Source organism: Phoca vitulina, unplaced genomic scaffold (genome assembly GCF_004348235.1).
Source record: "Phoca vitulina isolate PV1807 unplaced genomic scaffold, GSC_HSeal_1.0 scaffold2, whole genome shotgun sequence".
Classification (NCBI taxonomy): Eukaryota; Metazoa; Chordata; class Mammalia; order Carnivora; family Phocidae; genus Phoca; species Phoca vitulina.
Window position 1 is genome coordinate 91,223,252 of NW_022589705.1, and position 27,254 is coordinate 91,250,505.

Consider the following 27,254-nt stretch of genomic DNA (forward strand, 5'->3'; position numbering starts at 1 on the left):
TTACAGGGAGATGAGGTCCTTCCCTCCCCAGACTACTGAGGCTTCAATTAAACACCAGGCAAAACAGGCAGCACGGTCTGTGTCCTGTGTGTATCAATTCCCTTCCAGCCAGAGGGCACGTCCAACCTTCAACTCCTTCCTTAAGGCATACGGTGGTGTGCAGGGAGAACCTTAACCGAAACCTGCTGCCCCCAGCCCTCTGTCTAAGTTACCTAGTCTCGTGTCTGCAACAGAGGAGAGACTTTTTCCCTCTACCCTCCAGGGCTCTCCATCTGGGGCCCGGCAAATAAGACAGGCAAAAGGCAGACTAACAAGGGACAAACAAATGGAAGTTTAATAACATACCCAGTGCACGTGTGCAGGAGAGAAACTCGGATGAGGAATTCAAAGGGGTGGTGAGAACTTGGGTTTTATACGACACCTGAACAAAGGACAATACACGTGTAGAGAAGCAAAAAGAAACAGGAGAACAGGTTTAGGCTTTTAGGGGTGGCAAGTATATGGCGGAGACTAATGGAAAATAAGAGTTGCTTACTAAGGTTTGTTGTACAGACTCCTCAGGTGCTGTCTCTGCCCCCAAAAGAATCAAGAGTTGTCCCCAGTGATTAAGAACTGTCGCGAGGAGAGGGCAGAGTGTTTTTCTTGGGTCTACTTTCTCTCGATTGTCTTCAGTTCAAAATAATCCTTATGTCAAAAGGGCATATTTTGGGATTGTATACTCTGAACCCCTTCATGTCATACACAGAAAGCTACGACCCAGGGTTCCTGCCATCCAATTATAGCTGTCCAGGATAGGAACGGTACCCCGGGTCACCAGGACCCACTGGAGAGCAAGCACACTGTGGCAGCAAAGAACATTAACACAACAGTGCTGATAAGCATATATATCACTGATCTGGCTTTGTACCTAGCTGCCCTGTGGCTCTGCCCTCTGAAAACTGTCCCGTCTCCACACACCTCCCAAAAGAGCTTAGGAAATCATTCTTACCTGGGAGAGCTAACCTAACATCAGATCAAGGGTTGGCAAAGGCTTTCTAGAAGGAGCCAGATAATCAATCTTTTAGGCTCTGCCAGCCATCCAGTCTCAGTCACGGCTACTCATCTTTGCTGTTACAGCATGAAAGCAGCCATGATACATGACCAAAATGGATGTGGCTGTGTTCTAATAAAACTGTATTTACAGGCACTGGAATTTGAATTCCATATAATTTTCAGGTATCACAAAGTATCATTCTTTCTTTCCCAGCCATTGAAAAATGAAAAAAAAAAATCATTCTTTGAGCTGTAGGCTGTATTTGACCCACAGCCCAACATCTGCCCCATCTAGATGGTGACTGACTTGCTAATCCATGGCACATGATGATAGCCATCAGCTGCTCACTCCCCTTCCCAGCTAAAGCACCCCCAAACGCCTGCACAAAAAGAAAAAAAACAGCCAAGAAAGCACAGAGAGAAATACAGTCTAGAATAGGGGGTGCAATAGCGGTGGTTAAAAGCTGTGGAATTCAACCAGGACAGAATTCTATTACCCTGCTTGTTACTGTCTGTCTAGTCCTGGGCAATTCAGTTAACTTTTCTAAGCCTTGGCTTTCTCTTACACAAAAATGGGTATATCCAACCTCATGGGATTAAGAGGATTGGGTGAAAAATAACCTATTCAAAGCAGTTTGCACACAGCTTGGCCCCTAGCAAGAGCTTAGGGACAGTTGGTCACAACAGGGAACAGAACATTTCAACGTATCAATACCAATTAGCCTGAAGAACACCCATACATTTACAGAATGTAGCAACACAACGTACATACCAAACAGGTTTGCTGAACCCTGATGAGGATGAATTGTGTTTGATCTCCTGGATACGAATGACTTCCTCAGCTCTCCTAGGAGGTGGGAGGAGACAGGACAGTTCTCAGGGGGCAGATCAACAGGGCAGCTAGAATGTACCGCGGAAGAGTCCTGTTCACTTTCTACTTCAGTAGCAGACATTCAGCCACCTGTGGCCCTCGTGTCCCCTTTCTATTCATCCTGTTAACTAGTGAGTCTTAGCTCTGCACTGGGACCAACGGGCCCCTAACCTGCCCACAATCTCCTTTAAGTTGCCTTTATCAACAGCCGTGGTCGGCAAGATGCAACACAGCCCTCTAAGCCACGCAGGGCAGGTGGCCTTTAGCCTTTAGGAATCGGGAGCCCCCACACTGTGGAAATAGGCACAGAAGCCATCCAAGAATCAACCAGGAGGGGCGCCTGGGTGGCTCAGTCGTTAAGCGTCTGCCTTCGGCTCAGGTCATGATCCCGGGGTCCTGGAATCGAGCCCCACATCAGCTTCCTGCTCCGCGGGAACCCTGCTTCTCTCTCCCACTCCCCCTGCTTGTGTTCCTGCTCTCACTATCTCTCTGTCAAATAAATAAATAAAATCTTTAAAAAAAAAAAAAAAAAAAAAGGATCAACTAGGAACAGGATACAATCAGACTTGCTTTCAGAGGGCTACATGCAAGGTGCACTGAATTCTTTGTACTGAATGCTTTTTACTTGATGTCAACCCTATTTTCTGATGCAGTCAGTCAGACCTCACATGGGAATCACATCAGTCTTTCTTCTGCCGTGGCTTCGATTACAGCCCTGCAGACCCAACATCGCTACTTAGCACTTCCCCCTAAACGTCCTGAGCACTTCATCACTTACCACGTAATCCCTTAACAGGGTGCAAAATACCAATGGGGGTCATGAAGGTAAGGGAACTTGGCTAAACTTTCACTATGCTCATGTCTCCTCCCATTACTATAACCACCACAATTTATGGGGCAATAAATGAAATTAGCTCCGGCTTTTAACCCACCATAGAATTAGACACGGTTCTCAGTGCAGTATTAGAGGCCAAATAACTCACTTAGAAGCACCACAAAATTATCAGAGTTGGGTGCATCTAGAGCCAAAGTAATACATAAAAACGGGCAATTAAAAAAAAAAAAAAAAACAAAAACGGGCAATTACATACAAACAAGCTCAATAATGCCCAGATTCACTGAGGACCCAAGACGGGTCCCTCGTTCAGGAGGTCCCCTACTTAAAAATAGGTTAACAAAAGGTCCATTTTTAACAGTTTTGAAATACAATTCAATTGCCTTACAACTCACCCATTCAAAGTACACAATGCAATGGTTTTTAGTAAATTTACGGAGTTCCACAACCACCACGCCTATCTAAAAGGTCATTTTTAAGAAACTCAGATTTCAGGAAACAAGTCAATGACTCATCTTTTCTGAGTACTGTCGACCCCTGTGAGCCCCTGAAAACCATGACTTTCTATTTTAAACACAACTTCAGGGAGTTCTGGACCCCCAGAGTTGGCCAAGTCTCCCTCCAAATCACAGCAGTGGGCAAAGGAGTTACATATTCATTTTCACGTGAAATTGCCTCCCAGCCCCAAACAATGAATTCCCTGATGAAAAGTAGTCAACCTCGAATGTACCAAATTAGAATGGACTGGCCACACTGACTCATTCCACAGCCCCGTCTCCAAGTACCAGCACTTTGGCTCAATATTGACACATCAATGAGAACCGCTAACTCTTGAGCCAAGAATATGGAAAATGTTCCTCATGGCCGTTCTCACTAAGCTGCTATCAGAAAGACCTGCAGGTTATTTATTCCCCTAAACATTATAATCAAGCTAATGAGACAAGAACAAACTGCGAGTCTAGACCTTAAGGTCCCTAAACTTCTAGGATGCACCAATAAAACAAAGTTCATACAGGAGCCATGGGACATATTTCACTTAGGGATCTCCGAGTACAAGACACAGGATTCTGGCTAGTAACCAAAGACTAATTATTGGAAAGAAATAGGAAATTTGCAGAACCCAAAGGTGGGGAAACTTGTAATGGAAACCAGCAGTATGGTGGGCTTGTCTAGAATCTGACTTCCTTATTCTGGGGCAATACCCAACAGGCATGGTATGAGTGGCCTCAACCTTCAGCTATAGAATCCAAGGGAGGCAGGGGGGATCTGCCTTCTTCTCCCCCAGCTCCTGGTAATTAGTGGGCAGGTATGTGATGTGGGCTTGGCTCCCCACCCTCCCAATGGAGATTTTGAGTCTGGAGAGAGTAGAACAAACAAAGGGACAATTAGGAATAATTCCAGGGCAGCTAAGGAGGGGGGTGGCCTGATGACATAACAATACTACTAAAATAGGACTTTCATGCTTCCGAATTCTTAACCCTCCAGAACAGCCTTGGTCAGTGCCCATGTTTCAAATCTGGCCCTCCATATCCTCCAATAGATTCTTATTCTTACTGAAGAAAGAACAGTCAGTACTAGAACCTACAACCAGAACTCGAAATGATACAAAAACATCTAAGACGTCTCCAGGAACTTGGAAGCAAAAATCTCAGGAGCCGTATCAAGGCACAAGTATCTGGTCGGGGAACAACAGCTGAGATGCATGACTGCCAACTTTTTTTTTTTTTTCTGGTATTTTATCACTCTCTCAGGAGTCAAAGTCTCAGACAAGGGCATCTGGTGAGCAGAGCTTGGGTCCCCGCTCCTACCCAGGTTAGGATGGTAAGAGGAGGGACATGCCCCATCAGCAACTAAACAGAAGGCAAGCAACGGACTTGACCTCTCCTGACTAAACCACCCACACTAGGGAGAAGTCATCCCCTCAGAGCATCCAGATATTGTCACCCAAGTATGACGAGACAGCTCAGAACCAGCTGACCCCAGCAGGACCACCTAGTCTCTATGCACAGTGGGCTCTGAAGCCAGAGGCCCCTATGTTCAAATCCCAGCTCTGCCCCTGCCTGGAGACAAAGGACTATCTCGAGGGTGGAGGATTAAGTAAACACTGTGAAACTACGTAGAACAGTGCCTAGAATATAAAAGAACTATATAATGTCTAAATAAAAGCTTGAGAAAGCAGCTCTGTAGAAACAGTCAGGCAATGCATTATGTATAAGATGACTGAAAAAAAATGTGAAGATAATTTTGTACTCATAAAATCATGAGATATTAATACAAAAGGACAGAAAAAATGTATAGCTCTTAAGATTTAAAAATGACTAAAGTTAAAAACAGAAGAGCAAGAGCATTCAGAGAGTCTCACAAAAATACAGAAGAATCAAGATCAAGATAAAAAAATGAAAATTAAAAAAATCAATCCAGGAGCTAAACATAAAAACAACAGAAGTTCTGGGGGTGGGGGAGGAATGGAGGTTTGTTTTTGTGTGTGTGTGTGTGGACATACATGTTTAAATTTTATCAGAGTATAGAGCACATAGTTTATAGATAATAACATACAATATTCTTTTTTTTTTTTTAAGATTTTTATTTATTTATTTGAGAGAGAGAGAGAGAATGAGAGAGAGAGAGCATGAGAGGGGGGAGGGTGAGAGGGAGAAGCAGACTCCGTGCTGAGCAGGGAGCCCGATGTGGGACTCGATCCCGGGACTCCAGGATCATGACCTGAGCTGAAGGCAGTCGCTTAACCAACTGAGCCACCCAGGTGCCCAATATACAATATTCTTTAATGAGACTCCTATATAGTCAATTGATTCTCACAGAATGTCTCATCGGTTTTTGCCAAACTTTTTTATCTGTAGGCAGCTATTAATGTAAATAACAAGTATAATTTTGACAAGAATCTTAGCTAATATTTCTGTTGGTGTTAATGATTAATAGGACAGTGAGAAACAAAGATAGGTGTTCAAACGTCACTCATTAATCAGTGACTTGAGTGACTTGGATAAATATGACAACAGTTTAATATTGTTATTTCGGTGGAGTTGACACACAATGTTACATTAGTTTCAGATGTACAACATAGGGACTCAACAAGTGCTCACAAGTGTAGCTACCATATGTAACCACACAACAGTATTGCAATACCACTGACTATGTTCCTTATGCTGTGCCTTTCACTCCTGTGATTTATCCGTTCCATAACTGAAAGCCTGTTATTCACACACCCCTTCATCCATTCCGACCATTCCCCCATGACCCACCCCTCTGGCAACCGTCAGTTTATTCTCTGTGTTTACAGGTCTCATTCCGCTTTTTGTTTGCCTGTTTATTGATTTGGGTTTTTTATTTTTAGATTTCACATATTTTATAATATTTTTTTAAAAGTTTTAAACTCCCAGGGCACCTGCATGGCTCAGTCAGTTAAACGTCTGCCTTCAGCTCAGGTCATGATCCCAGAGTCCTGGGATCGAGCCCCGCATTGGGCTCCCTGCTCAGCGGGTAACCTGCTTCTCCCTCTCCCTCTGCCCCTTCCCCCTGCTTGCTCTCTCTCTCTCTCAAATAAATAAAATCTTAAAAAAAAAAAAAGTTTTAAATTCCCAACAGAGTACCCACCAGGTATAACAAATGAAAAATGCTTAGTCACACTGTGAAGATTCTGAACATCAAGGATAAAAAGAAGATCCTAAAAACTTCTGAAAAAACAAAACAGGTATAAAAATAAGAATAGCATCGAGTAACATGATATGTGATCACGCAATAGGTGCATGGGAAGGTGCTCAACATCACTAACCATCAGGGAAACGCAAATCAAAACCACCCTGAGATGCCACCTCATGCCCTGTTAGAACACCTGTTACCAAAATAACAAGAGAAAGCAAACGCTGGATATGATGTAGAGAAAAAGGAGCTCTCATGCACTGTTGGTGGGAATATAAATTGGTCTGCACTAATGGAAAACAGTGTGCAATTTCCTCAAAAAATTAAAAATAGAGCTATCCTATGATCAGCAATTCCACTTCTGGGTAGAATATCCAAAGAAAATGAAAACAGGATCTCGAAGAAGAGCTATCTGCACTCCCACATTCACTGCAGCATTATTCACAATAGCCAAGACATGGAAACAAACTAAATGTGCAGTGACAGATGAGTGGATAAAGAAAATGTGGTATGTGTATACACTAGAATATATTATATATACAACGCAATATATTTATCTATAAAAAAGAAGGAAAGTCTGCCACTTACAACAACATGGATGGCCCTTGAGGGCATTATGTTAAGTGAAACAAGTCAGACAGAGAAAGACAAATACTGTAGGATCTCCCTCATATGTGGAAACTAAAAATATTGAACTTATAGATACAGAAAATGGACTCGCCAGGGGCAGGGGGTAGGGGTGGACAAAATGGCTAAAGGTGGTCAAAAGGTACAAATTTTCAAAAGGTACAAATTTTCAAGTATAAGATAAATAAGCCCCGGGGACATAATGTAGGGTATGGTGACTATAGTTTACAATATTATATTGTATATTTGCAAGTCGCTAAGAGAGTACATCTTAAAAGTTTTTATCAGAAGAAAAAAATGTATAACTATGTGAAGTGATGGATGTTAACTAAACTGTTGTGATAAGCATTTGCTACATATAAATAAGTCATGTTGTATATCTAAAATGAAGACAATACTATACGTCAATTATAGCTTCATAAAAGTGGGAAAAAAATAAACCTCAGCAAACGTAAAAGAACTGAAATCACGGAGAGTGGATTCTCTGACCAAATGGACTCAAACTAGAAACTGAAAGAGAACATATCAGGAGAATCTCCAAGGATTTGGAAACTAAGCCACACGTTTCTAAATAACTCAGGGGTCAAGGAGGAAGTCTCAAGAGAAATCAAAAGTACACTGAACTGAATGAAAATGAAAATACCACATATCAAAATTTCTGGGACATGGCAAATGCTGAGAGGGAAATTTATAGCACAAAATGTATAATTAGAAAAGAGGAAAAGTCTCAAATCCATAATCTAAACTCCCACCTCAAGAACCTACAAAAATAAGAGCAAATTACATCCCAAGCAAGCAGAAGGAAGGAAACACTACAGATCAGAAATCAATGCAACTGGAAAGAGGAAAACAATAGAGAAAAAAAAAATCAGTGAAACAAAGAGCTAGTTCTTTGAAAAGATTGATAATACAAGACTCCCAAAAAAGAAATCTTCAGGCCCAACTGGTTTCACCTGAGAGTTCTACCAAATATTTAAAGAAGAATGAATACCAGTTCTACACAAGAAAAGGAAATAAAAGGCATACGGATCAGAAAAGAATAAAACTGTCCCTATTTGCAGAAGACATAAACAGACATTTTTCCAAAGAAGACATCCAAATGGCCAACAGACACATGAAAAAGTGCTCAACATCGCTCGGCATCAGGGAAATCCAAATCAAAACCTCAATGAGATACTACCACCTCACACCAGTCAGAATGGCTAAAATTAACAAGTCAGGAAATGACAGATGTTGGCGAGGATGCGGAGAAAGGGGAACCCTCCTACACTGTTGGTGGGAATGCAAGCTGGTGCAGCCACTCTGGAAAACAGTATGGAGGTTCCTCAAAAAGTTGAAAATAGAGCTACCATACGATCCAGCAATTGCACTACTGTGTATTTACCCCAAAGATACAAATGTAGGGATCCAAAGGGGTACGTGCACCCCGATGTTTATAGCAGCACTGTCCACAATAGCCAAACTGTGGAAAGAGCCAAGATGTCCATCGACAGATGAATGGATAAAGAAGATGTGGTACATATACACAATGGAATATTATGCAGCCATCAAAAGGAACGAGATCTTGCCATTTGCAACGACGTGGATGGAACTGGAGGAGGGTGTTATGCTGAGCGAAATAAGTCAATCAGAGAAAGACATGTATCATATGACCTCACTGATATGAGGAATTCTTAATCTCAGGAAACAAACTGAGGGTTGCTGGAGTGGGGGGTGGGGTGGGAGGGATGGGGTGACTGGGTGATGGACACTGGGGAGGGTATGTGCTATGGTGAGTGCTGTGAATTGTGCAAGACTGTTGAATCACAAATCTGTACCTCTGAAACAAATAAGGCAATATATGTTAAGGAAAGAAAAAAAAGAAGAAGATAGCAGGACGGGAAGAATGAAGGGGGGAAATCGGAGGGGGAGACGAACCATGAGAGACGATGGACTCTGAAAAACAAACTGAGGGTTCTAGAGGGGAGGGGGATGGGAAGATGGGTTAGCCTGGTGATGGGTATTGGGGAGGGCACCTTCTGCATGGAGCACTGGGTGTTATGCACAAACAATGAATCATGGAACACTACATCAAAAACTAATGATGTAATGTATGGTGATTAACATAATAATAAAAAATTTAAAAAAATAAATAAAATCTTTAAAAAAATAAAAAATAAAAAAAATTTTTAAATGCTAAAAGAAAAACTGTCCCTATTTGCAGATAACATGACTGTTTACATAGAAAATCCCAAGGAATCTGCCAAAAACTCTTAGAACTAGCAAACGAGTTCATCAAAGTCACAAGATAAAAGATCTACACACAAAATCAACCTTATTTTCTTACACTTGGAAGGAACACATGAACATCAAAGTCAAAAATCCAATACCACTTACAATCATTCAAAAGATAAAAAGAATTAGGTAAAATCTAAAAAAGCATGTTCCTCAACTTTTAGGCTGAAAACTACACAACACAGATAAATCAAATAATGTCTAAATAAATCATGTTCACGATTGAAAGAGTCAACATAGTAAAAATGCCGATTCTCTCCAAATTGATATATGGGTTGGACACAATTCCTGTCAAAGTCCTGGCGAGATTTTTTTTTTGTACATACAGACAAGATTATCCTAAAATTCTACAATCATTCTCAAATTATATGGAAAGGCAAAGGAGCTATAATAGCGAAACAATTTGGGATTTAAAAAAAAAGAATAAAGCTGGAAGAATTAGTCTACCTAATTTCAAGAATTACTGTATAGCCATAATAATCAAGACTGTTGCCCTAGGGAGACAGGAGAAAGCACACAGAGAATCCAGGAGTATCCACAAACATGCCCACCCGACCTCTGATAAGATACAAAAGCAATTCAATGAAGGAAACAACCATTTAACAAATGACAATGAAATGGATATTCATAAGAGAAAAGAAGACCCCTGACCTAAGTCTCATGCATTATTCAAAAATTAAGTCAAAAATCGATCACCAGCTTAAATGTAAAATAGAAAACTTTTAGAAAACACGGGAGAAACTCTTGGAGACCTAGGGCCAGGCAAAGAGTTGTTAAGACTTGATACCAAAAGCATGATTCATTAAGAGAATATACATGACTTCATATAAAAAATGTTTTAATTGGTTTTTTTGTTTTGTGAAAAACCCTATTAAAAGGACAAAAAGACAAGCCACAGACTAGAAGTATTTGCAAACCACCTATCTAGTGAAGAACTATTGTCTAGAATATATAAAGAGCCCTCAAATGCAACAGTAAAAAACAAACAATGCAATTAGAATATGAGCAAAAGACAGGAGACATTTCACAGACGAGGATATACAGACGGCAAATAAGCACATGAAAAGATGTGCATCGTTAACCATTAGAGAAATGCAAATTAAAACCACAAGGGCTGGGGCGCCTGGGTGGCTCAGTGGTTAAGCATCTGCCTTCGGCTCAGGTCATGATCCCAGGGTCCTGGGATCGAGCCCCGCAGGGAAGCCTGCTTCTCCCTCTCCCACTCTCCCTGCTTGTGTTCCCTCTCTCTCCCTCTCTCTCTCTGTCAAATAAAAAAATAAAATCTTTAAAAAAAAAAAACAACACAACGGCTAAAATAAAAAATAATGACAACACCAAATGCTGTCAGGGATGCAGAGAAATCACTCTCTGGATCACTCATACACTGGAGAAGGTAAAATAGTCCAGCCACTTTGGAAAACAGTTGAGCAGTTTTTTAAAAATAAAACAAAACAAAACTAGGTATACATCTCAACGACTGCACTCCCAAGAATTTATCCCAGAGAAATGAAAACTGCACAAACAGAAAAAAAAAAAAAATCTGTATGCAAGAGTGTATCTATAGCAGCTTTAGTCACCGTAGCCCCAAACTGGAAACAACCTAGACGCCTTCCCACGGGTAAGATGTTAGCTGGGGTGAATCCACACCATGGAACACTACGTAGCAATAAAAAGGAAGAAACTAGCAATACGCCCAATAACCTGGAGGAATGTCGAGAGAGCTATGCCAAGTGAAAGAAGCCAATCCCAAAAGGTTATAGATACTGTGTGATTCCATGTAGAACATTCTCGAAATGACAAAACTATAGAGATGGAGAACAGATTATTAGGGGTTAAGGAGAAGGGAGGAAAGCTGATGTGGCTATAAAAGGTCGAGGTGAGGGGTCTCCGTGGTGATGAGATGTCCTGTATCTTTTTTTTTTTTTTTTTTAAAGATTTTATTTATTTGAGAGAGAGAGACACAGCGAGAGAGGGAACACAAGCAGGGGGAGTGGGAGAGGGAGAAGCAGGCTTCCCGCGGAGCAGGGAGCCCCATGTGGGGCTCGATCCCAGGACCCCGGGATCATGACCTGAGCCGAAGCTTAACAACTGAGCCACCCAGGCGCCCCGAGACGTCCTGTATCTTGACCAAATCAATGTCAATATCCCATTGTGGTGCTGACTACTACAGTTATCACTGGGGAAAACTAGGCAAAGGGTTCCCAGGATCTTGGTATTATTTTCTTACAACTACACACGAATCTACACTTAATCTCAAAATTTAAAGTTTCATTAAAAACGAAATACAAGAGAGTAACTGCTATGGAAGTCAGGACAGTAGTTACTCTGGGAGGGAAAGAGGGCAGCTGTAATTGGACCTGGGTGACTGGCAACGTTCCATTCCTGTCTTGGGTGGGAGTCAGGAGGGCGTCTACTTCATATAATTCACCTATACGCATATAGAGCTGTTCGTGTCCACCCAGGAGTTAGCAAATGTGGGGACAGTGTTTCTAGCCAATCCGCCATCCACACGTAGCACAAGCAAGAAAGAAGCACCTGTCTTCAGCAACGAAGATTCTGTTGGTTACCACAGCATGAAGAGCCCATCCTGACCGATACAGACACAGTGGGAGAGTGAGTACAAAGGTCAAAGTCGTCTGGACTCCAAAACCTAGGGATGATTTACCAGCACTGAACCAGCAACAAGCCAGTGTACCCTCGGGGAGGGGTAGGAGGGGCCGTTTGATGAGGTTAAAAGGCAAAGACTCAGGGACGCCTGTCTGGCTCAGTCTGTTAAGCATCCACCGACTCCTGATCTCAGATCAGGTCTTGAGCTCAGGGTTGTGAGTCCAAGTCCCACACTGGGCTCCCCACTGGACGTGGAGCCTACTCTAAAAAAAGAAAAAAAAAAAAAAGAAAAGAAGGCAAAGACTCAGACTGATTTCCTGCATTATGCCCCAAGGCCCACACCTACTAGAGACTCAGCAGTCTCTTCCGTGGATCCCCCTTGCGGTTTCAAGGGGACAGAAAAATATCCGAATATTCGTATCATGGACTGAATTGTACCCCCACCCAAATTCATACGTCCGAATCTTCATTCCCGGTACACCTGAGAATGTGAATGTATGTGGAGCTAGGGCCTTGAAAGCGGTAGTTAAGGCTACATGTCACAGGGTGAGCCCCAATCCTATAGGACGGGCGTGCTTACGAACAAGGAGGTCAGACCGCAGGGATGCGTGCGTGCACAGAGGGGAGGCCACCCGCCGACAGGACAAGGGGACGAGAAGGCGGCCGCCTGCAAGCCGAGGGGAGAGGCCTCGGGACAAACCAACCCTGCCCACAGCTTCATCTTGGACTCCCAGCCTCCAGAACTGAGAAAACAAACGAGTCAAGCCCCCCAAGTGTGTGGTCCTTCAGCACAGCCACTCAGACTACGACAATCCAGAACAGAAGTCGCCCCTAAAACGTCAGATGACGGCACACCGCTAACAACAGACCAGGGAGCTTCCGCAGCGCCTCCCAGCCCCCGAGGGCTCACTGCAGGACAGATGCCAGCCGGCACCTTCCACGGCCTTCTCTCACTCCCCAGGAACCCCCCCCACACACACACACACACACATTGGCCGTGAGGGATCACACACAGGGGGCTATTTGTGCAAGGCCACATGGGCAGAGCCAGGATCAGAGCCAGGGCCACCCAGAGCCCAGCCCCTCACCAGTCTGCGTGCGGCCTGTCCTCGCTGGGCCTCCCCCAGCAGGACGGGGAGGTGGCTCAGGGGCAAGCCGCAGTGCACGACCGAACAGGGATAAAGATGAACGGGAAGACTGGAAGGAGCACGGAGGACTTCTGAAAACCCGGCCTGAGTGAGAACATGACTGGGGGTTCCCGTGGCAGCGGTCCCGCCAGCAGGGAACCCCTCTAGCGGCTCTGTGTGGTCTCCCTGCCCCGTGGGGGACCAGCAGCCACATAGCAGCCCCCTGCCTCCCTGCGTCCGGAGTCAGAGTGGGCTAGCGTGCCCCCTGCCCAGCAGCCAGACTTCACACGGAGCCGACCAAGCAGACAGGTTCCAGAAAAGCCCCTCCTGGCGTGGGGGCCACGCAGCTTGCTCTGACAAGCCTCAAGGGGCCCACAGCTGTAGAAACCCCTCCTTGCCCAAGAATGATGGCATCTGGCAACATCCTACCAGCCACTGATAAAGCTGGTCCACTCGTTTGCCCCACTGTCAAGGAGTCTTTCACAACAGATGGCAAGAAAGACAAGATGGTTTAAAAAACAAAACTCCTAGGCATCAAGCAAAAGTCAGAGCCACAACCCCAAAATGCAGGCAGGCGTCAAAAGCCACTTGAGCACTCTTGAGAGTCCTCAGGGCCCCACTTGACATTGGTGGCCTTCGCGTCCAAAGCCCTGAGCTATAATTTAGAGCAGGAGGGGCCCCCGCCCCAGCTGCTGGGCTGAGGGCCAGGGCTGGTTGACAAGCTCAGAGAGCACAGCTGGAGCTGGGCAGGATGTTCCAGAAGGGCACAACTGAGGGGCTTAGCCCTCTGACTAGGGTTGCCAGATTTGGCAAGTAAAAATACAGTATTCTCAGTTGCATTTTCATTTCAGACCCACAACAAACCATTTTTTAGTGGAAGTATGTCCCATGCAATACTTGGTACATATTTATACTTACCAAAAAAAAAAAAAATCAGTCCTTGTTTATCTGAAATTCAAATGTGTGGGGTCTTGGGGGCACCTAGGTGGCTCAGTCGTTAAAAGCGTCTGGCTTCGGCTCGGGTCATGATCCCGGGGTCCTGGGATCGAGCCCCGCATCGGGCTCCCTGCTCCGCGGGAAGCCTGCTTCTCCCTCTCCCACTCCCCCCACTTGTGTTCCCTCTCTCGCTGTCAAATAAATAAATAAAATCTTAAAAAAAAAAAAAAAGTGCAGGGTCTTACCTGGCAACCCTACCTCTGTAGTAGTGACATTTAAATAAAAGCCACCTGGGTGGCTCAGTCAGTTGCGTGTCTACTCTTGATTTCAGCTCAGGTCATGATCTCAGGGTCCTGGGATTGAGCCCCGCATCAGGCTCTGTGCTCAGTGGGGAGCTTGCTTGAGATTCTCTCTCTCCTTCTCCCTCTGCCCCTCCCCCCAACTCACTCTCTCTCCATCTCTAAACTAAATAAATACATTTTTTTAAAAAGGGTATAAAATAAAAGCCACCTTATTTCCCCCTCTGGCCATGAAAACGGTCTGCATAGACAGACTCCTACACAGAAGCAGGCCACGGTTGAAAATTGGGCCCAACGTTCCACCCAGGTCAGAAGCCTCGAACCAGCCAATCTCACACAGCTGCATTTGATCCCCAACTCATTGAGGCCTGCTCTGAGGTCACATTCCCCCCAGGATGTCTTTCAATGCATCCCACAGTGAATCCTGAAGACCTACTGGGTGCTGGATGCAATAGCCAACAAAGGAATAGATAGATTAGGTCTGTCTGCTCCCAAGGGGTTGACATTCTAGAGAAGTTGAGAAACTAGAAAATCTCACGTAGTGAATCAAATCAACAAGGCCAAATGACAGGTGACAGGGAGGCCACATTAGACTGAGTGGTCAGGGAAGGATGCTGAGGGGACAACACTTAAGCTGAGAGCCATGTGACCTGTGGTAGAAACTCAATGCAGGCAGAGGGATCAGTTTGTGCAAAGGCCCTGTGGCAAAAGACAGAAGCAAAAATACAATTGGTATGGCTGGATCAGAGACAGCAAGGAGGAAGATGGTGGTGTGTAAGGTGAGGCTGGGGCCAGTGGGGCTTCTAAACCAGACAAAGGAGTTGGGTTTTATCCTAAGTGCACAGGAAATCCTCGGAGGACTTTTATAGTGACATGATCGATTCAGAGATGTGCACACAGTCCAGAGAAACACACAACATCACAGGCTGCCAAGACCAGGGATAGGAAGACACAAATGAGGCAACTTTAGGGGGCAAAATCCAAGGACACCCACACTCTTAGCTTCGTGCAAGTGCTGACTCTCAATGGCCCCCTTCCCCTTCCCAAGGCCCTGCGTGGAAGTCAGCTAACTGGAAGTCACAAGATAGGGAGTGACCTTCCCCTGCCTCCCCCTACCAGCAAACCTGCTCCTCATCTGACCCTGCTGTGGGAGTGGGAGGGCAGATAAGAAGTGAGAATCTTACTTTAGGCTCCATCCCTGGGGCAGAAGCCACTTCCCACTGGACGAGATGCTTCATGCCCCACCGGCCAGCCTCTTGTAAAGAAGGGGCAGACCCTGGGCCAGGAGGCCCTCTTGGAGCAGACGTCTCCTCCAGCTGAGCCACGGCAAGGCAAGGCTGGTGGGGCAGCCTGAGGCTTCCAGTCTCCTAGCCTGGAGAACTTGCGCCCTCAGGGGCCTGGCGGCTCAGGAGCTGGACACCCCACTGCAGAGCCCGCCTTCAGCTCACACCTGAGCCGGGGGCGGATGCCAAGCCACCCACTTCAGGGCAGGGAGCTCAGGGACCTGCTCCACCCATCTCCCCGCCAAGCGGCTCCGTAAGCTCCAGGCTCCTCTTGACCTCCATCAGCATTAACGAGGAGCAGCCGGCTCACCCCCGGGGCCAAGGGAGGACCCCCACTAGCTCCCACCAAGGTGCCCAGGACGGTGGCCCAGCCTCCCCGGCGCCAACCTTGTTTCTGGAAAGTGGTGCGCACAGTTGTCCCCTTATCCTCCGGGGACACCGACCCTGTAGAGACTGCGCACTTCCCCACAGGGACAGACGAGGCTAAAGCTCGGGTTATTAAGACAGAAAGCTTACGTTATAAATCAGGCACAGTGAGGGATTAAAAACAATTAATAACAACTAATGTAAAACAATTATAACAACATACTGTAGGAAACGTGGTGTGAGCGCGCTCCGGCTCTCTCCCAAGCCACCTGCGGGCACTGCGCTCACCCTGCCCCTGGTGATGTGAACGGTGAAATGCCCACGTGACCCGCCGACCGGAGGCGCGTGACGTAGGCGTGACGCAGCGTCAGGCTGCTCGTGACCTGGCACACGACGTCAGAAGGAGGAGCACCCGCTCCTGGTGGCGGTTGCCCGGGCAACCGGAACGCGGCCAGCCCTGGAGTCGGCGCCGCCGCGCCCTAACCCGCCCCCAGCGCCGCGCTCCCCCGGCTCTCCGCGGGGCACCCGGGCCGGTTTAAGGACCTGCCCAGCACCTGGCGTGTGTGCGTCTCTGGGGCGCGCCCCCCAGTCCCGGCGGCGACCCAGCGCCAGGCACAGCTTGACGCTCAGAACAAGCACCGGAGACCTGGTTAATGCAAACCCCTGGGGCGCCCCTGATTCAGTGGTCGGCCTGAGGCCTGGATGCTTGTTTCCAGACACGCTACGACCTTGGCGGGCGTTAAAGTTAGTGGGCCGTGCAGAGCTTGTCGGCCAGGTGGCCCACACCCACCCCCAGGGCTTCTGATGCAGCAGATTAGGGGGCGGGGGGGGGGGAGGGGGGAGGCCAAGGATCTCTCCTTTAACAATCAGCCAGGTGATCCCCAGGAGGGTAAGTCAACTTTAAGCAAACACAGTGGTAGCTAGGATACAGGAAGGTGGGTGATCATCCCCTTGTACAAACAAGGAACCAAGCTGAGGCCAGTGGGAGCCCAAGCAAGGTCACCCAGCCAATAGGGGGCAGAACTGGGACTGAACCCATAGTTTTAAACATATGCTTCTCATATGGCCGCTCATCTGGGGTGGAGCAGAAATCCAGCAGCCGACTGCTCTGTTCTGGGCAGCTGGGGACTGACCTGTGTTGTAATGTTTCCACCTGCAGGTGGCTGGAGAGCTGGAGAAACCAGCAGCAGAGGCAGCAGAGAGAGGCAAGAAGGAAATACAGGACTTTGGGCCCGAAAGGGCTGAGTCCAGTTCCTGGCCTCCATCTGCCAGCCGTGTGGCCCCAAATTGCTTAAGGTGCCTGAGCCTGTTTCTTCATCTGTGAAGTGGCTGAGGTACCTGTCCTGCTGGGATGCCGTGATAGGAGAAGGGAATGTGCGGGGAGCATCTGGCACATGGCAGTTCCCCGTAAATGGTCCCTGGGAGGACAGCCCTGGGCTTGAAGTCCAGCATACCTGTTATAGCTGAATTCCAGATAAACAATGAGTGATCCCTTTAAGTGGAAGTATGTCCCAAATGTTGCACAAATATATGCATACAACGGGATATTAGGCCACAGAAAGGAATGAAGTGCTGATAGCACTGCAGCCTGAGCACGCCTCGAAAACATACGCGGTGAAAGCAGCTGGTCGTAAACGATCACATACTGAGTGATTCCATTTGTGTGAAATGTCTAGGAAGGGCGAACCTACAGGGAGGGAGAGTAGGCTTGTGGCTGCCTAGGGCAACGGAGGGGAGAAACCGGGAGTGATTGCTAATAGGTACGGGATTTCTTTGGGGGGTGATTGAAGATGTTCTAAAATTGAATGCAGTGATGGTTGCACAACTCTGAATATACAAAAAAACCCACAAAACACTGATTTGAACACTTACTTACATGAGTTAACTGTACGGTATGTGAATGCAATCTCAATAAAGCTATTTAAAGAGAAGAACATATTTACAATCACAGAGGCCTGTCTAGCCTTAGGGAAATGGCTTAGCTTACTGGCTGGCAGGTGGGAGAGTGATCTGAAGGCAGAGTAACCTTGCTCACCAGGCAGGATATTTCCACAGTGAGCTTCCTCGAAACCTCTCGTTGCTCTCATTGCCAGAATGGGGCCTCCGGGGGCCACCTCAACCCACCCCCTCCCCACAGAAATCAGCAAAATGGACACAAAACACAGAAACCAAAATGATCACTCCCAGGCATGTTCCTTACAATCGCGCTTCACACTTTTATTGTTAATTTTCTTCACATGGCAGATACAGAACCATTCTCTTCCGTGATCCACACCCACGCCCGAAAACTACCACTGACCAGGAAACACCCGTCTTCGTGATCGGGACACTCACAGCCCTTTCCGCTAGTCTGAGAGGTTCGAAGGCTGACCGGCACGTTTGTACATGCAAAAATGAGTGTCCCCCAGCCCCCCACAACATTTTCTGGAATTCACCATCAGTTGAAGGCGACTTTCAAAGCTTTGGATTCATGAGCCTTCCTTGCTGCTGAAAAGGGGAACCCTCAAGAACTGAGAGGCTGGGGTATAGTTCATGAGTGTTGACATTTATGGGACAAAATTGTATCGTTAGGATAAGGAACAGCCACAGCTTTTCATGCTTGTGAGGGTTGATTTTAGGAGTGGGCAAAAGGATGTCAGCTTATGGAAATTGAAAACAAACAATGGTTTGGAGCTGGGTGGCAAGTGGAAAACTGTGAATGGAGGCCAGCGTTCGGCACTGTTCTGCCCATGTGAGGGTCTCGTGAGACCTTCCTCCCGGACCATCATCAGACCCTACACTGCAGCCAGTCGACTGATTAATTAAATAACACAAGTTATAAAACTTTAAAAAGGGGGCATTTACAGTCAGGGACATAAATACGTGCTTTTAAAAGTGTCTACGTACATATTTACAGAGTTGCAAGATCAACCATAGTAGCCCTGAAAAAAAAGTCCCTTTTTGTGTGTGACCACTCACGTCCTTCCAAGTGCTCTCCTTCCACTGTGGGTTCGATACATCACGACTGAAAACAGAGCTGAGAAAACAGCGCCAGAGTGGTCTCAGACATCCGTGTCTGGGGTCTGCCCCAAAGGCACAAAACCCAAGACCCTCACTGAACTGGGTCCCAACTCCTAGCTCAGCTCACCCGTTTCTCCGAGACATGGACTGCTCCCACACAAAGCGGGAGCCGGCTCCGTCATTCCCTGGTAGGCGACTGGTGGCCTCTGGAAATCTCTTCTTCTCCCCCCGTGCTTCTTAATCCTCCAATTTATTTTTCATTTCCCAATTGTTGATTCCCTTTTCAGCTACTCTGAGGAGGTCAGCCGCTAAAGGTGTTGATGGTCCCACCAAGGGAGGCAAAAGCAGCACCGGGGAGACCTCCCCATCCCCCACATGCCATCCCATCCCCTGCCTTTCCCAAGGGAGGAACCGGATCTGCAAATGGGGATGAGGACTTTCTCCCACCAAATGGACCGACTAGAATGTTAAATCTGGAAAACGACTCAAGCTAGTAGTTCAGGCAAAGAAGGGAGGTTTTCGAAGTGCGCAGGCCAAGGGGGTCGCTCGGCGAGGCTCTGACGCGTCCACACGCCGCTGATTCCCAGACATGGTGGAAGGCTAGGGCAGGTGGGGTGGGTACAAGGGAAACTTGGCCTCCTCCTGACGGCCTTGCTCGGACAGGACGGGAGCCGACCCCTGAGCCAGACCACAGTCCCCGCCATGGCAAAAGACAACTCGAGAAGCAAAAAGCAGGATCAAGGAGCTCTTGAAAAATTGCATAGTAGGAGAGGCCCCACCCCAGCAGGAAGGCTGAGCTGCAGAACTCGGTCCCGGGGGCTGCACCCAAGTGTCATCCATGGTGTGGAATCAGCTGCCTTCCTGCCTCCCTGGGGTTTGGGACCCTCATCTGAAGACCACACACACACACACACACACACACACACACACACGCACACACGCATACACACTCCCTTTCTCTCGCAGGCTCATAAAAGTGGAATAGGTCGGTACTCCCTGCAGGGCAGAAGGCCAGTCCCTTTGGCTTCACTGATTCCAGGTCACTTCAGGTGCTGAGGAGAAAAAGAAAAGAAAAATGGTAAGAGTGGCCGCATACTCAGTGCCTACCCCGGGCTGCTGAAGCATTACCTCACTTAATTTTTCCAGTTAAAGGACTGACTGGGGATGCCTGGGTGGCTCAGTCGTTAAGCGTCAGCCTTCATTCGGCTCAGGTCATGATCCCGGGGTCCTGGGATCGAACCCCGCATCAGGCTCCCTGCTTGGCAGGGAGCCTGCTTCTCCCTCTCCCTCTGCCTGCTGCTCCCCTGCTTGTGCTCTCCCTCCCTCCCTCTCTCTGACAAATAAAATCTTAATATATATAAAAATGAAAGATTGAAGTACACCATACATACAAAGAAAAGCACAGCTTGATGAACGTTCACAGTGAACACACCCGCATGACCCCTCCACCCCTAGCCCAGGCTCCCTTCTAGGATCGCCACTAACCCTTACCCCCCAGAATAACACTCTGACCTCTATCACCATAGATTGATTTTGTCCATTTTTAACTTAAGTAAATTGTGGCTGGCTCCTTCCGCACGACACCTTTGTGATTCATCCCTCCTAAGCCTGTGCGTGCAGTTGCGTCCACCTCCTTGCTATGGGAGTCTACTGGAGGATCGTGCCACCTTCATCTGGCTGGTCCACTGCCAAGGACAAGTGGGCAGTTTCCAATTTGGGGCCACCATGAGTCATGCTGCCAGGACACGCTTATCTATGTCTGGAGGACACATATGGTGCACATGCGTGCGTAGTTATGCCGAGCAGAAGCTCTGGGTGGTAGGGTGTGCACATACAACATGCGAACTCTCCCGCGTGTGGGTTCTGGTGTGCACGTGCACGCATTCCTGCCGAGTGTCTCCCTAGTGGTGTAACGGCTGGGTCCAGGGGACACGTATGTCAGCTTCAATCAATCCTGCCAAAGGCTTTGCCATTTTAACTACGCTACCACCTGATTTCATTCTAATGCTTCCGGCGACCCTCATGGCAGGTGACACAGATCCCCAGATCCCCATTTGCACAGAAAAAAGAGAGGCTCGAAGAGGACAAGTGACTTTTACAAGGTCAGGCTGATGACAAGTGGCAGTCATGGGACTTGAACCCAGGTCAAGCCCACTTCAGGGCCTGTGAGTGCTTTCTGTTACAGGGGAATGGCTTCGCCTGCATGCCTCCTCCACAGAAACCCCCCCACAGTACTTGACACAGAGCCAGGCACCAGAGTCAGGACCTAGTAAGACTTGCTGCACGGGGTTGAAGCTGAGCATGGCATCGTGCTGGGCCACGTTCAGGCGCTCTGTTCTCGCACTGCGAGGACCTGGTCATCATTACTATAACTGCCACTCCTACCACTGACTACTATTATTATTACTACACCACTATGTGATGATTTACAGCAGGCTTACGACATACCAGGCCCTTTCCTAAGGGCTTTACATATACTAACCTGTGCCAGGCTTATGGTATAACCCACAAGACAGGCATTACTAGTAACCCATTTCACAGACGGGCAAATTGAAACACAAAGACGTGAAGTACCTACCAGGATTACTGGAGCCGGGACACCTCCAGAAAATGCGCACTTAACCGCTACACTAGGTCCATTCCAACCCCCCCGCCGAAATCTCTTGATGGGGCAGTATACGAGGGTGCCTTCAAGAGAGGGGGCCTCCCTTCCCAGTGGAGGCCTGTATGTGCCCTGAACGAGCCGGGGGACACAGGAGCCAGCTGTGGAGTGGCCTACGTACCCTCAGCCTGGTGTGGCTGGGCTGTGTCACCTGAGGGTCATCGAGTGGGATCCACAAAAGGAAGGCAGCTTGCCAATCCCTAGGCCGGAGGCAGCCCTCCAGGGTGGGGACCCCAGCGGCAGGGGCTGTGGGCTGGACCACTGGGGCTGGAGCCGAGCGGAGGCTGTCAGAGGGGGGTTCTCTTATCACCCCACTCACCCTGCTCCTGGGACCCCAGGAGAGGGCCAGTGTTGGGAAGCCTGCCCCAAGGGCAGCGGCAGCCGAGGGGAAGACCACGAAGGTGGCCAGATGAGTGAGAGATGCCAGTCCCTTCCCTGGACAGCCCCCTCAAAGACCCCGGGGCCCAAGCGTGCTGGCCTCTTGCAATGGAGAGAGACAGAGGCACCGAGGACGTGTGGGGGCAGTTTCTCACGGGACTAGACGGGGTGGCGTGTTTCATGCCGAAAGGTGCACAGAAAGCCCTGGGCTTTGTCCACGACAGCCATAAAGCCAGAGAAGGGAGGGACACCAGGAGTCAGCGGCGGAGAGGAGGCTAGTTCCTCGCTGGGTTCAGACTGTCGGTAAACCAGCCAGAGCCTGTAAGCCGGCAAGCGCAGCAGGGAAGGTGCAGTCCTGGGGCCTGGGTGCTCCGCGGCCAGCACTCTTTCCTCAGAACAGACCCCATATGCACAGACGGTTTTGCATATGATTTCGGGGGGGCAGCACAGACCCCTTAGAGTCCACCATCCATTCTGGGAGTCAGACGCCTCAAGTTCTGCCTGAAGTTCTGCCACTTGCCCCTGTGTCTCAGTTTCCCTCCCTGTAAAATGGGGATTTTGATGCACACATCCTTCCCATGCTAAAATCCTTTGTCACAGCACTTAAAAAACCATTCTGGAAACATGTGCAACACTGCTATGGACTGAACTGCCCCCCCCATTCATATATGGAAGCCCTCACCCCCAGTGTGATAGGATTTGGAGGTGGGGCCTTTGGAAGGTGATTAGGTTTAGATGAGGGTGGGGCCCCCATGACAGGTTTAGTGACCTCACAAAAGACACCAGGGCCTCCTCTCTTCACTACTGAGGACACAGCAAGAAGGTGGCCCCTGTAAGGCAGGAAGAGGGTCCTCACCAGAACCCAGCCATGCTGGCACCCTGACCTCAGATGCTCAGATGCCCAGTCTCCAGAACCGTGAGAAATAAATGTCTAAGCCCCAGAGTCCGTGGTATTCTGTTACGCAGCCTGAGCTAAGACAAACAGTATAAGTAAGGTGTTGTTTTTTTAAATCATATATATATAAAATCAGTCACAGACACATATTACATTGGGCCTCTACTCATCTGAGCACCTTGCTTGGGAAGCTGCACATGTTTGGAAGTCAGGGAAGAGAACTTATCCTTCTAGGGTCATGCCCTGGCCGCTGGGGCAGAGCCTGAATTAGCAATACTTGGCAAACACCACATCGCCACCAGAGACTACGGTGGCCAACGGACACAGCCCAGACTGTGGCCCAATCAGTCCAGGTGTGCCTGGCTCTCCCTCAGGCTGCAAAGGACACCTGCTCTGGCCTGGGAGCCACACCCTGGCGCCCATCAACACAGACATCCACACGGCAGCGGCCACCACAGGGAGGGGCCTGGGCCATGCCCGGATCCAGAATTGTCCTGGTGCTGCCTCCCATTGTCCGGAAGACGCCAGCCCGGCATCTCCTCTCCTGGGCCTTCCAGTTCCGCGCTTAGCAAACATTTCAACTCTGCTCCCCAGCATTCCCAGCTCAGGGGCACCTGCCCTCTCATGAGCCTGTTCTGGAGACTCAGGCTGAGTTCTGCTCAAGACAACAGAGTCCCTGGGGAAAGTGGATTCTGTTTCCACGCCCCTCCCCCATCCCCAGAGAAATAAAGCCCAGAGCCCAGAGCCTCCAGCAGCTTTAAGAAGGGAGAAGTGAGTGAGCCCTCCAGGTAGCAGGGCAGGCGGAGGGAGGAACATACAAGATAGAAGACCCCAAAGTTTCAGAGGTCAGCCCATTCTTGCCCGAAACAACTGCATTCTCATCCTGAACAGCCCTGGCTCCATTAAGCAGGCATCCCCACACTTGGGGGTGTCCCAGAATCACGGGGCCATCTGCTAATACAGATTCCCAGGCCCTGCACACCAGGATGCTTGTTTAGTGAGTTGCACCTTGGGGTCTGGATCTTTAACTGGCGCCCCGATGTACTGGCATGTGGGGTCCTCCCATCGTCGTCTCAGGGACACAGTGACAGAAGACATGCCACGTCACCAACAAAGAAGCCCAGGCCTGCTTGAGTTCACTGGCCAAGCCCAGCCCCCCTGAAGAGGGAAAGTCCAGCTTCTATGAATGAATTCAGGTTTTACCATCAGAAAATCTAGAGACTTCTGGTTCAACCAAATTTAAGTTTTATATTTTGCAGAATACTATCACTTTCACTTTCAAACACATTGTGCGAATAAAGACTACACAATGTTTTCTGGGCTTAAAGCCTCTGAAGGTCTCGATTAAGTGCTGGATACTGTTTGTTCCTGCTATTCTTATTCAACAGTCACAGCTAATTGCTGGTGCTAACACAGCTAGTAGCAGCTAAAAGCTAGTGCTTTCTGTGCATCAGGCACTTTCTACCTGCTTTGCATACGTGACACTCGTAATTCTCACAACCTGTGAAGTAGGTACCACTGTCATCCCCATGTTACCGATGTGGAAACTGAGGCTCAGAGAGACTGAGTAACTTGTGGAGGTCCCATAGCCAGGAAGTGGCAGAGCTGGGGTCCACACGTGCCTGCAGGAAGGCCCCGTGGCTCCCCCCGGCACCCAGGTGATCATGCCCACCCTCTTCCCTGCTTCCCAGCCCACCCCAAGCCCCAAGCCCGGCGCTCCTCGACCCCCAGAGCCACCTGAACAGGGCCAGAAGCCGCTCCACCCTCCTCGTACCTGTCAGGGAGCAGGCGAAGGATCTACTCTTTGAAGAGGGGTCCCTGGAACTGGGCTGCCGCTGTGGCCCTCACATTCCTACACTGCCTGGTGACGTACGGGGCGGCTGGAGGAGGGCACCGGGATGCCAGGCGGAGACTGTAGCTGTTGGGAGAGGAACAACACACACCATCAGCAGGACCCCGCCCCCGGAGCCCCGGCCGGCACCTTGGGGCCCACGGGATGTGGACTTTAACGACCCACGTGAGTTCCACCGAGCTCTGCCCACCACCTTCCCTCCCCTTACAAGGGACAGGGCGAGCGGAAGCATCCCCCAGCCGGGTTCTGCGACACTGCACTGAGCAGGGCTGTCCTGATGACCCCCGTAGAGGGACAGGCGAGCTGGGAATGGAGCCCTGCCGTGCAGACAGCAGCTGTTCTGTGCTCCCACCTGCGTCCCCAGGCACTGCCCCCCCCCCGGAAACATCTGGGGAGGTTTCTGGTACCACATTACATCCATCACCTGCAGTGGGTCTCCTCCAGGCCACGAGCTCTGCCCTCGGCCCGCTATCCCAGCCTCACTGCACCAAGCACTTTCACTTCAGGAATCTCTGAGGGGGTGTGAGCCCGGATCCTGTGACACAATTTGGCCCTCTCTGCTACCAGAGCCCATTAAATGAGATTTTTTTTTCCAGGAAAGCATTTAAGAATTGTTTAAAAGATAGGTAACCTAGACCATTCCTTCACCCAGCTATCCCGGACTCATCTTTCAGGTCCTGGCTGGGATCCACCTCCTCCAGGAAGCCTTCGTTCTTTAACTCCTGAATGGGGCAGCCCTCCTGCAGGCTCCCACTGCCCCCTCGTACTTCCCTGCCACAGCACCTGTTACACTGAATCACAACTGCGGGATAATGTATCTGCCTCCCTCACGGGCTGTGAAATCCCAAGGTCAGGGCTTTTGTCCTACTCACTGATGCATCCCCATCTTAGCACAACAAAAATAAATAGCTGCTCAATGAGAACAACACATATGCTGGAAATGTGCTAAGTATTTACACATACCAACTATCCTACTCTACGTACACCTACCAAGGCGGATATTATATGAGCCCTAACTTACAGATGGGAAACAGGCCACCGGAGGCTAAGTAACTTGTCCCAGGTCCCAGATCTGTCCCCCAGACAGAAGAACGGAAGTGAGCAGGCCCTCCGGTCAGGAGAGGAGGAAGGTGAGGTGGGCAGGAAAGCGGGAAGGGTGAACACTCACGGGAACCTCACCTGTATCAGGTGTTGGCTCAGAGTCCACTGTGTCTGAGGGAGCAAGAGACGGGAATGGGGCCAGTCTCGAAGCTGACACATCAGGGCTTAGATCAGTGGTTCTCAACAAGGGCAAGCACTTGGCAGTGTCTGGAGACATTTTTGGTGGTCCCAACGGAGGGGAGGATGTTGCTACGGCATCTAGTGGATGGGGTCAGGGAATGCCGCCAAACATTCCACAATGCCCAGGACAGCCCCCATGACAGAGAATGATCCAGAACGGGAATAGTGTCAAAGTTGGCAAAGGGAGCGATCGAAAAATACCTATTTCGATAAATGAAGTAAGTGAACATATAAACAAACAAACATATAAACAGACAAGTGAGGGCCTGGCTCTCGGCCAAGGTGCGGGGCTGCCCTTGTGTGAATTCCTCCCAATGCTGTGCGATCAAGGTCTGTGGTCAGCGGCTTCTACTAGCTGAGCCAAGATTCAAGGCGGAAAACTAAAGACAACCCCATGCTCAGCGGCAAGCCTGCGCCCCAGATGGACCACCAAAGTTCCAGAATCACAAAGCCCAGGAGGTGGCCTGGGGGCTGGCTGGGACCCCAATGTGAGCACAGCCCCTCAGCCAGCCGACCCGACCGTGGGAGGGACAGCCCGCTGTGAGGCTGCCTGGAAACTTGGGACTTGCATGCCCCTGTCCTGCTGGGGAAGAAAGGGCAGTCTCAGCACACTGCAAGTCCCCCTACACCGTCCCGTCTGCAGAAACGTCTCTAATGGAGCGCGTGCAGCCGGATGAGCCGCAGCTCTGAAGACAGGCAGGCCCTGCATCGTCAATTTCTACGTCTCCCTCTCTGTTACCAGCATCACACATCTTTTAAACACTCAAAAACCAGATCAGCCAAACAAAGGTAACCCCCCTGGCCTCCCGGCCCTCTCTAGCTGTCCAGCGTTTCTCTGCTCCCTTGCGCGCAGGCTCCTGCAGCCGCGGCAACCACAGCCACTTCCACTAGGGGGCGAGCTTTCTCCCCAGCCCTGGGTATCCGTGTGGTCCGAGAGCTTATGATCAGCGGCAAAGCCGCCAAAGGCAGGCTCCTCTCACCACCCCACAGCACACGGCTTGGCCCAGTTGGGGCAACCGCAGCTGGCATGCACACAGCCCTTGTAATTCCCAAGTACTTTCTAAGCTTATCTCTGGACCCTCCCGGCAGCTCAGGAGGTGGGGAGAACAAGCACTTTTTATACCCATTTCACAGATGAGGACACTGAGGCTCAGACAGATTCGGAGACTTTCCTGGGGGAGCAGAGCCCAGGCCTTTCAGCTCCGTGCGCCACCATTTCTGGGGAGACACCCGGTCACCACCTAGGTGTCTCCTGTTAGGACTAGGGCAGTG

The 27,254-nt window shown here is 49.0% G+C and overlaps 2 protein-coding genes across 4 annotated transcripts in view; both read right to left on the reverse strand.

The window, feature by feature from the left end:
- The window catches only part of KAZN (kazrin, periplakin interacting protein), a 1,052,477-nt gene extending 1,036,265 nt beyond the window's left edge, over window positions 1–16,212 (reverse strand). Inside the window, exon 1 of the mRNA XM_032393243.1 lies at window positions 16,138–16,212. The gene's annotated coding sequence lies outside the window, so the exon portion shown is untranslated. The remainder of the gene's footprint in view (window positions 1–16,137) is intronic.
- Window positions 16,213–18,110: 1,898 nt separating this feature from the next.
- PRDM2 (PR/SET domain 2) overlaps window positions 18,111–27,254 on the reverse strand; it is a 118,053-nt gene continuing 108,909 nt past the window's right edge. For all 3 annotated transcript variants that reach the window (XM_032393312.1, XM_032393305.1, XM_032393321.1), the window contains 2 exons: window positions 24,624–24,767; window positions 18,111–19,966 (listed from right to left, as the gene is read on the reverse strand). In XM_032393312.1, coding sequence (XP_032249203.1) covers window positions 24,647–24,767 — 121 coding nt within the window. In that variant the 3' untranslated portion in view covers window positions 18,111–19,966; window positions 24,624–24,646. The remainder of the gene's footprint in view (window positions 19,967–24,623; window positions 24,768–27,254) is intronic.